At 30.5% G+C, this 11,185-nt stretch overlaps 4 protein-coding genes across 4 annotated transcripts; all 4 read left to right on the top strand. All coding sequences in view use genetic code 12, as the record gives it.

Moving 5' to 3' along the window:
* The first annotated feature begins 179 nt into the window (after positions 1-179).
* On the top strand, positions 180-752 carry RJT21DRAFT_120900 (ubiquitin-related domain-containing protein). Its single transcript, XM_064881890.1, has one exon. It carries the CDS (start codon positions 314-316, stop codon positions 563-565), a length of 252 nt encoding a protein of 83 aa, XP_064737604.1. The 5' UTR covers positions 180-313; the 3' UTR covers positions 566-752.
* A 392-nt stretch (positions 753-1,144) lies between these two features.
* On the top strand, positions 1,145-1,453 carry SMT3 (SUMO family protein; the record flags this gene model as incomplete). Its single annotated transcript, XM_064885489.1, has 1 exon — positions 1,145-1,453. The coding sequence occupies one exon, from the start codon at positions 1,145-1,147 to the stop codon at positions 1,451-1,453; it is 309 nt and encodes a 102-aa protein (XP_064737603.1).
* Positions 1,454-5,572: 4,119 nt separating this feature from the next.
* On the top strand, positions 5,573-8,023 carry PSP1 (Psp1p; the record flags this gene model as incomplete). Its single annotated transcript, XM_064880248.1, has 1 exon — positions 5,573-8,023. One exon carries the CDS (start codon positions 5,573-5,575, stop codon positions 8,021-8,023), a length of 2,451 nt encoding a protein of 816 aa, XP_064737602.1.
* A 1,013-nt stretch (positions 8,024-9,036) lies between these two features.
* On the top strand, positions 9,037-11,164 carry RJT21DRAFT_120894 (mRNA splicing protein). The gene has a single exon (XM_064881889.1). It carries the CDS (start codon positions 9,267-9,269, stop codon positions 11,109-11,111), a length of 1,845 nt encoding a protein of 614 aa, XP_064737601.1. The 5' UTR covers positions 9,037-9,266; the 3' UTR covers positions 11,112-11,164.
* The last annotated feature ends 21 nt before the right edge of the window (positions 11,165-11,185 follow it).

Here is an 11,185-nt window from a genome sequence, read left to right as displayed (position 1 = left end):
ATAGCTTTTATATATAAATTGAACCACGAACCCTGACTAACTTGAAAAGAAAATTGGGTTCTAAACATCAATACTAGTAATTATTTTAAAAAAGAGTCGTGTCTCTACCGCGCTAAAGTAAACACAGAAGTCTAAGACGTTTGGCTGTAAGAAGACTATTCAAATTGAATCATTACTATAGACTTCTTGTGTTAGACTTGCTCTTAGTTATATAACTATCTTATTGAAAGTATTTGAAGAAAAGGCTGAAACATTATTATTAAATCCCCATCAGCGTCTAAATTATTTCATATACTACAACTATAAAGCAGTCATGTCATCAAGTGCAAATCCTATTATCAACTTGAAAGTAGTACATCAAACTACAGAGGTCTACTTTAAGATTAAAAGAAAATCTACATTGAAAAGAGTATTAGAATCTTTTAGTCGAAGGTTGGGACAAAGTGTTGAAAGTTTAAGATTTATGATAGATGGTCACAGAGTAACGAGTAAAGATACACCAGAGAAATTGAAAATGGAAGATGGTGATGTCATTGAAGCTGTTGTTTTCCAAGCTAGTGGATGAATTTCATTTCATTTCTTATACTTTACATTTATAGCAGTTTTACTCCCCATTGTAAGTTATGTTATTTTATTTGCATGTATTATTATTTGTTTTAATGCTAAATGTTAGCTTAAAAGTTGTACCATATCTCTTTTTATATATTTAAATTCTTCTAATATATTAGATTCATATTATTATTAATTTATTAACTTGTATTGATTAATTATAGCTTGTAATTATATTGTATGAAATGAAATAGGTAGGTCGTGTATAATGTACCAAACTCCTCCAAATTTTCACTAATGAGATAATCACTAGGGGAAAAAAGTCTGTTGCCGTCCGTGCAAAACGAACGAATGTTGTGACACACTAGTTTAATAGTTTTGTATTCTTTACTTATCAGGTTTAACACCGTTTTATATACCAATCAGACACAGAAGTTCGTTGCACATTCTTATAAAGTAGTGTGCTTCAAAAATAATTGATTTGTAACGTTCATATCTCATACGCGTCTTTCACTAAATACGACTCTGTCTTGCATATATATATAGATTCAGAAGTTTAATCCATTAATTTATAAATAATCCCAATAATAACAAGATGTCCGATACTGAACAAGCTCCTCCAGCTAACAATACTGACGCTCCAAAAGAGGAAAAGCCTGATAACACTCATATCAACTTGAAGGTTAGTGATGGTAGTGCTGAAATCTTCTTTAAGATTAAAAGATCCACCCCAATGAAAAGATTGATGGAAGCATTTTGTAAGAGACAAGGTAAGAGTTTAGACAGTTTAAGATTCTTGATAGATGGTACTAGAATTTACCCTGATAATACTCCTGATCAATTAGAATTAGAAGATGGTGATACTATTGAAGCTCATCGTGAACAAACTGGTGGTAACATTTAATGAATCCCTATATGAAGAATTAAGTACTGATTAATAATCAATCATTTTTTCATTTGTTAACACTAAACCCTGTCTTTCTAGCTTCTCTTAATTTAGGAATGATATTGTAATATAGTCCGAAATATATCTTTTTATATAATTTATCATGGTTCTTTACTTTTGAATCAAGAAGTAGACTGAAGTATTATAGTTTATCTAGAAAATAAGAAATCGAAGAACGTTTAAGGAATATCTGATATTGCTTGGATTTCAGCAAGAGCATAATTAAAGAGAAGTAACTTAAAATTTTTGAACGTGGTTCACTGTGTAACCAAAACCAAGAAATTAATAGACAATAAAGTCTTTAGAAGTTTGATTGCTTACACGTATGCATAATTCACTCCTCCTGATAAAATATGCTTAATATTTCAGAAGCATAACCGCAAAAGTATAGAAGTCGTTAATATACCCAAGTTTTATCCACAAATTTAGTTAAGGTTAACAGAAATTCTTTCTTTGGTTGATTATTGAGTAATCTGAAAGCATAGATTTCACAAGTTAACTTAAGTGACTTGATTCAAGTTCCACTGACTCATTCAGCGGAGTAAAGCATAGTGTTGTAAGACAGTACAGCGCAACGTACTCATAGATAGACAAATACTCTTCTTGAATGATTCTCTTAAACCTGAAGCGACAAACAGTATGTAACTACAAACTCTAACGACCACTGACAATGCACAATATCAATTTAAGTGGTTAACAAATGTTTTGTGGGTAAATTCGTAGCTTTTCGTAGCAATTCTTTAATATAGTTTTTTAGCAGAATAACTGCAAAATTTTTAAATTTTCTTAGAAAAACGCTTGATTTTATTTAGACATTATTAAGTAAAAGCTATCTCTAAATACCGGAAAGAGTATAATTAAATAGTAACACAGTAGTGAGAGATTGAATTTCTTAGTATTGTATAATTTGCTAATTTGCACAATAAAACATACTTATGAGAGTCCGGGAGACAATTTTACAGAAAAGGATTGCCGTCAATGAACAACAAAGTACAAATTTAATGAACAAATGAATGATTATTTACAGTAAGGGTCTTTATAAAAATGGGGTTCAACTTCGGACCGAATGAAGTAAGGCAAGTAACAAACCGGAGTACGGCTACCCCCATCAATTATACCACATCGGGCATGATTCCTTACATGCCCCACATTAAATCAAATGTCCTGTTGGCAACTTGAAAAATAATTACCTCAAAGAAAGAAAACCCTCGATCGTCAGTGTATTCATAGGAGGTATATTACCGACAAGTTTCGGTACGATAAATTAGTAGCGTTACTTTAGATTCACTTGGAGTGCCATAAAGGTGGTACAACTAAAAGGCAAAACAAAAAGCATGTAAAAAACCGGAACAACTATTCCTTTAAAGTATTCGCAGAGATTTCGGGTTAAGGGAGACAGCATAATTTTTTTTAGCTGATCATCAAACTTAAACAGAAGTCTCGCGACCTATAGGAAATTTCTTAACTGCTCAATAGTAATGAAATAGGAGCAATTGTAACTTCCATATAAACTCATTCACCCTCTCAACCCCACCATGCGTCCAATGATTGTTGAGAGATAAATGTATATTGAATTATAAAATATTTCTATTTTTCAAATGAATGGATAAGTAACGATATTTTTGCTTCAAATAACTTGCTAATTATAGTTTAAACTGAAATTGTACGACTAAAATCAGCCCTGAATTTAATCAGACCATTGACACATTAGTCAGGCCGTGGGTCTGATAAGAAAAATAAAGGAAATAGTGTTTATACACGGGAAAAGAAGGAATAGAAATTGTTAAAACTCGGCCGGACTTTAATTTCCAAACATGCATTGTAGTCATCCTGAAAAGTATCCGACTCATACTTCAAAATTTGTGTGTTCTTTTGGTAGTCACATTATTATATTCTATTATTATTATAATTTCGTAGATAAGGAAGTTCAAAGAGTAATCCTCTTCCGAGAAAGATATAAAAGGGGCCAATACCTTCATTTATTTTAAGAGCTTTTATATATTTCTTTTACACTATAATTATTCATTCAAAGAATAGTATAACATAAATAAATTCAAATTAAAATGTGCAAAACGGAAATATGCGGTATCTGTCAACACAAGAGTTGGACAGGATGTGGTAAACACGTATCACAAGTCATGGATCTCTCTCCAAAGGAAAGTTGGTGTACTTGTCAATCATTTGATGCTACTGACATAGTTGGCAGCTATCCACCTCGTGCTACATGTGGTTATGCAAAGCCAAGTCATTAATTACATTTCGTCTGTTCAGCGTACTAATCTATTGAACAAAGCATCTATTTTTTAAGATAATTTAACGACCTATGAAGAGTAAGGATCATACTGGGTATGATCTGTGTATATTATATATATATTTTGTATTTTAAATGAAATATTCAAATTAGCATCAAATAATTATAATTGTTAACATGTAGATGAGTATTTATTCCGGGGAATCGGATGGGTGCCAAAAAGCATAGGCCAGAGGTATGGATGTTTTTAATATTTTTTTACGCCTTGGCTCGTTACCCCAGAAAATTGACTTTGGTTGTAAATGAGGAGACGACAGCAAAACAATAAAAATAATTTTACACATGAATATGAGCAGAATTGTCTGCATACAGGAAATGAAGTGGCTTAATTCAAAACTGTAAAACCCCCTTTAGTTAACGCGTATATATCCTAATGCCTAGAAATGAAACCGTTAGAATTTGAAACTTAAGTAGTGTTTCTAGTAGTAATTTTACTTTATATGGTTAAGAATCAACAAATAAATAATTATGCTTAATATTTTTAATAATAGTAACATTAACTCTAATAAGGCTATATTCAGTCTAGAGCATTCGGTCTTTGAGATTCATAAAGAGTACATCGACTGTTTTAGACGATAAAGAGTTGAGTCCACAAATAATGCAATAACAAAATTACTAAACTATGTAATAGTACACCCTTCTACGTAAACGGCTGACCATAATAAGTGAACAGATCAAATTAAGAGATCGGTAGATAGAAGTAAAATTACCCGAGTGCGCAATATGGGCCAGGCAGTAGTAGAGTAAGAAGTCATGCTATTTTGTTGAGTTCGATAGTTGGTTGTTGATTATTGGCTAATGACAATTAAGTAAATACCACAAATTAGATAATTCCTAATTATCAATAACTTCTTCATGTTTCATATAGCAAACCTAATCAATAAAGTTGCTGAATAAAGTAGCTTATTATATTGATAAATATATCACTAAAATACGGTAATTTGACTTTATTACCTACCTACAATGACCACAATAATGTATACCAAGTATAATGAGACAACAAACATTTATATACTGAATCCAATCTAGATGCTAAATCCAAAACTTTAAAGTTAGTCATGTAAAAAAGCTCAAGTGAAACCAAAAAAAAAATCAGCCAAATAAAAAGTCATAACGAAAACGTAGGGAAAAAAAGACACAACTTTTTTTGCACATTTCGTTTGAATACTTGTTTCTTTTAATAGCTCTCGTTCTTAATAGATCAGTTCTTATTTGTAGAGCTTACAAATATATAGATCATATAATCATATATAAAAACAAGACCGATAACTCAATCGATTATCGTATTAATTCAAAAGTTTACATAAAGAAAATTAAATCATCAGTGACTTTCATTCACGTCTAATTGAATAAGTAAAAGCTCAATTCACCCCACACAAATAATTTTTATATAATATTCATTATAGAATCCTATAGATCAATTACATAAATAGACACAATTTCATCAGACATTATAATTCTATACAACAATTTAAAATCATTGCTATATATTGCTGTTTATATTCGAACTTTAATTATCAGTCGTTTCAAATTCAATCTCCATATTAAACCCTCCCTCCATACCATCACAAAACAGCTTTAACCTCACTATAGTTCACTCAATTTCCATGTATCACCATTTCATCCTTCATTATTAGTGTATCCTCCGCAAATCTTCATTCAATCTTTCTCCTACTACCAATTAATTAGACGACCATATTATCTTTATAAAAAATCTTTATACTTCGAGATTTTTTTTGCGTCGTATCATTTTCCCCACTTCAATTATGAGTAGTAGTTTTAACTATCCAGACTTCTTACTGGAATCAAATAATGGTAAGAATAGTCATAATATTATAAATAATGATAATACCAATACTAATTCAAATACTAATACTGATACAAAATTTTCAAATCAACATAATGCACCAAATACAAATACTTTTAATAATATCTTATTTAATAAATTATCATTCTTAGAAGAATCAAATACTCAATCTCCTATTCAACATCATAAAGATTCTTTAAGTGAAACTTCCGATAATTTATCAAATAAATCTCCCACATCTGGTCCTGTTACAAATTCAAATGATTTATTTACAAGCTTAGATTCTTTTAATTTACCAGCAGAATTACAAGGTGGTATAGGTACAATTAGTTCTAGAAGACCTTCCTATGCAGCTGAAACTTTTACTAGAAATGCTCAACAATCAATATCTTTCCCATTATTAAACCAATTCGCTTTACCTTCTACATTACCTCAGCAACAACAACAACAACAACAGCAACATCAACAATCTCAATTCTTTAAGTCCCCTAATCAATTACCTTCAGCATCGCCTTCTTCACATTTTTTTAATAGTTCGAAAATAAATTCAACTCCATTTAATCTTCCTCCTTCTGCAGCATTTCAAACCCAACCTTATCAGCAACATTCCCAATCAGTTCACCTTCAACAACTTCCTCAAGCAATCAACCTTAATCATCAATTGGATCAATTGAATGATAACTTTGCAAATAATTTCAATTTGAATGCAAATTTCAATGAATTTCAACAGAGAAGGCCAAGTCAATTGGTGGAATTTCAATCCAATAATTATAATTTGAATGCGTTACAGCAGAAGCAACAAGCTTTTCTTCAACAGAAGCAACAACAGCAACAGCAGCAGCAGCAGCAACAGCAACAACAGCAACAACAACAGCAACAACAACAACAGCAGCAACAACAGCAACAACAGCAGCAGCAACAACAACAACAAAAACAGCAGCAGCAGCAACAGCAAAAACAACAACAACAACAGCAGCAACAACATTCTTTCTATAATAATGCACCTCCTCATTTGTCAATCGGTACTAACATTAACTTCTTAAACCAACAAAACCAACAACAACAGACTCAGAAAACAGCTAATTCAAATAATTCTACTTCTAAAAACACTAACACTAACACAAACACCAACAATAATCTCGGAACTGGTTCCATTTCTTCTGGATCTTCCTCAGGTCAACCCATAAAATTAGAAAATGGTTTAATTCTTAAAGATCAATATATCATTGCTTCTCCAGATTTGAAAAGTCTTTATTTAAAGACCATAAAGTACTTTCAAAGTCCTGAATTAACAAATCAAATTATAATTGAAATCAATAAATTATTACAGAATCCGATAATTGTTAAATTGATTACATTTATAAAGAATCTTAATAATTTAACTTTTAATCATAAGATTTTATGTTTGGTTATTAATAAAAATGGTAAATTTGATTTATTATCTTATCCAAATAATTCTAATATCTTTTTACAAAAGAATGATTTAGTTATTGTTGATGGAGATCGTGGAAAAGATTTAGTAATGATAGTTGAACCATTAATTAATTTGAATTTTGCCATTTTATTTAATTTCCTTAAGAAATTAGAACATTTAAAAAGTTTGACTATATTGGATAATGCTTTAAGTAATACCAATACAACTGCTGCTACTAGTAATCCAAAAATTAATGGAACTCATTCAACTTCATTAAATGCTTCTCAAATTATTAATATTCATCTGAATGAAGATAATGAATTTATCATTACTTTACCAACCAAACAAGTCTTAAGATTTGCAACTCCAAAGGAAGTTCATAAGATTAGTGGTAAATTTTTAGAAGAAAAGAAGGCATTTATAACATGTTTTAATAAGATTAAAGAATTAAATTTACAATCAAATTTATCTTTAATTAATGTTGAATATCAATCTGATTTTAAAAAATTAATCTTTTATTATTATGCCAACTTTAAAAGAATTGATTTCAGAGGTTTAATTAAAGAATTATTCAAGATTTATAAGACGAGAATTTGGTTATGTGCGGTTTTACCATATAATAAACCTGAATTATATGTGACAAATTATAAATCTGAAGATGAGAAACACGAGGAAGAACATTCAGAGAAAGATGAAAATACTGAAGAAGAAAAGAATAAGCCAGAAGCTACTGTTGATTCTAATGAAGATGTTATTCCTCATGAATATGAATTAACAAATGATCAAATTTTAAAATTTTCAATAAATGAATTTGAGAATTTAGCATCACCAAATTATTTCCACCTGAAAAATTTATCAAATTTACTTAAGCATTTGAACAATGAACTTGAAGGATACTTTTACGGTTTCAACTCCAATAGAAATGATTCAACTTCTACTAATCCTTCTACATTATCAATTAATCCAAAATTCGATCCTTTTGGTGACTCTCGATAGACTTTCATAAAATATTTATTACTTTTTATAATACCTTTCCAAAAATTGCTATTGTGTTGATGTAAACTTACTTGTTTAATAATTTATAATACTAAATTTATTACCGTTTAATAGACTATAAAAATCCCATTATATGATTACGACCTAATAACGAAAAGCCATTATAATATGGAGGAATTGAAAATAGAACTTTGATAAACAATTATATATATACTCAAACATATACAGTGTTTCTTACAGAAAATTAATTTATACGGTAACAAGTTCATATAGTTTTATTTTTAGTTATTTAATACTCTCTTCACTTTTATTTAATATGTGACTTATTTATTATCAAACATCCAACAAAATAATTTTGAATATATGTATATATCTACATCGAATTGAATAAAATAAAAGTTTGTATACTTGAGATCATATAAACTAAACTAAACTAAAATAAAGAATAAAATATTGAAAAACATAAAAAATAAGCCTTACGATTCAGTAATCATTTTGTCTCTTTATGGGTAACAATTTTAGTATCGACGTAGGTGGTTTTACCGTCGGCACCAACTTGTTCATTATGATGTTTAGTGCTAGAAACACCCGTACCTGAACCATCACCAGAAGCATGGTGAACACCAGATTTTCCTCCTTGATGAGAACCTGAACTGGACTTTTCGGTACTTGAGACATGACCTCCAGAAGGAGTACCTCTGTTGGTATAAACGTTATTATTATCTTTAGCCATTTTAAATAAAAAATTTATGAGTGAATTATAGTAGAAATTATAGTTGAAATTATACTATGATTTCAAAACAAACGAACATAATTATGATAAATGTAGATCTAACCACCTATTTATAGACTTATCGATGTACTTGAATAGGTTGAATAGGGATAGTGATAGGGATTTAATAGGGGTAGTGATAGGGGTTGGTTTGAACCACACCACAGGAACTTACCACATTATTCTTCTATCATTGCATTACGCAACTTGCAAAGGCATACATACACTAATCTAGGCCTGAATCCCAATACCATTCCACGTGAACTATACATATAATTACTATACTACATTAATTTCATTCCATATCTTATTGGGTACCCTTCGTCCGTGTTTCAAGTGTTATAAAGTTGCATCAACATACTTTGCACCCATTGCTGCAACTGTGGGGTGGGTCGTGCGAACCAAAATGGAGATTTGAAAAATTCTTGAATATGCCTTAGTTAATTTAAGATATACAAATACCATTAAGGGATGAGTAGGCGACCGATATCCGTGGAAGAGCTTCTAGAAGAAGATGTGGATTTAACAGGGGGTGTGAGGAGAAGAATAAATGGAATTAGTAACAGGATTGTTCCTGGAGTTGGAGATAAACCTGTAAAGTTTCTTTCTAAAGCCGAAAGAGAGAGGTTAAGTATTGAGAAGAAGTTGAAACAGGAAGCAGAAGAGAAGAAAAATCGAGAACAGATTTCTGAAAAGCAAAGGCTACAGATACGGAAACATCAACAAGAGGAAGAGTATAGGCAACAATATCAGCAAGATGACGAGAGAGCCACTAATAAGAAGGAAGAAACAATAAGGAAGAAGAGAAGGAAATTTAATTTTGAATGGGATGAAGAAGAAGATACTTCGAATGACTATAAACCAATGATAGTGACAGAATCTCGAATAAGGAAAGATGTAGAGGATGATATTGTTAATGATAAACATTGGAGTGAAAAGAAACTCGAAGATATGACAGTACGTGATTGGAGAATATTCAAAGAAGATTTCAGTATCATTTATAAGAATGTTTCGAATGATATCAAACCATTAAGAGACTGGACAGAAACAAATATAATATCATCTAAGATTGTTAACATTATCAATAATTTATCTTATGTCGAACCTACACCAATTCAACGAGCTTCTATACCTATAACTCTAAGTAATCAAGATGCTATTGGGATAGCTAAAACTGGTTCAGGTAAAACCCTTGCCTTTTTGGTACCCCTTTTAACATATATTCTCAATATTGATAGGAATTATTTCGAATTTGAACACAAGCAACAGGAAGAGTTTAATAAACCACTAGGATTGATTTTAGTTCCCACAAGAGAATTAGCATTACAAATCTCCAAAGAAGCTGATAAATTTTGTAAACCATTATCCATAAACGTTGTAACTATAATTGGTGGACATAAGTATGAAGAAACAATCAGTTCTATTGGTAATGGAGTTCATATAGTTGTGGCAACTCCTGGTAGATTAATTGATTCTTTAGAACAAAATATTATATCACTTGATAAATGCTATTATTTAATTATGGATGAAGCAGATAGAATGATTGATATGGGATTTGAAGCTAGTTTAACAAGTATTTTTAAATATCTTCCCAGTCAAGAACAATTAATCTCAAGTATCGATTCTAAAATCTTTGGAATAGATAAGAGAGTAACATTGATGTTTACTGCTACTATAACTCCAATTATAGAGAAAATCACTAAAAATTATCTATATAAACCAGCATATATAACGATAGGACAAGTTGGTGAAGCAACAGACAATATTGATCAAGAATTTGAGTACATGAATTCAGTAATTGAAGACCCTCAAGAATTAGATGAGTCAAGATTTAAGAGATTACTTACTGTCATTAATGGTCACGAACGGAAACTTGAACCAATGATTCCTTCCATTATAATCTTTGCAAATTACAAAAAAGTTTGTGATGCTTTAGCTACAAAGCTTGCTGCAAATGGTTGGAAAGATACAGTGGTTATACATGGATCTAAGAATCAAGAAAATAGAGAGTGGTCGATCAATAATTTCCGGAATCATGAGTCGAGAGTTCTTATTGCTACTGATGTTGCCGCCAGAGGTATTGATGTTTCAGATGTTTCATTAGTAGTTAATTTTCAAATGGTAACAAAATTTGAAGAATATATTCATAGAATAGGTAGAACTGGTAGAGCTGGAAAGAAAGGGCTTGCATATAGTTTTATTGATGACTCAAATCGAGATATATTCTTAAACTTGAAAAAGTATTTAACAAAAGGTGGAAAGAAGTCGCCTGATTGGTTGATGAGGGCCACACAGACCCAAAATTTACGAGATTAGAAATGTATAATTACATTTTTTTTATTAATAGAGTTTATAATATAATTAATCATTAATGCTATTAGAAAGTTTCA

The sequence above is a fragment of the Scheffersomyces amazonensis genome (assembly GCF_036850825.1).
Source record: "Scheffersomyces amazonensis strain UFMG-HMD-26.3 chromosome Unknown RJT21scaffold_4, whole genome shotgun sequence".
NCBI lineage: Eukaryota > Fungi > Ascomycota > Pichiomycetes > Serinales > Debaryomycetaceae > Scheffersomyces > Scheffersomyces amazonensis.
The sequence above is the reverse complement of the archived record's forward strand: the minus strand, read 5'-3'. Positions and strand labels throughout refer to the sequence as shown.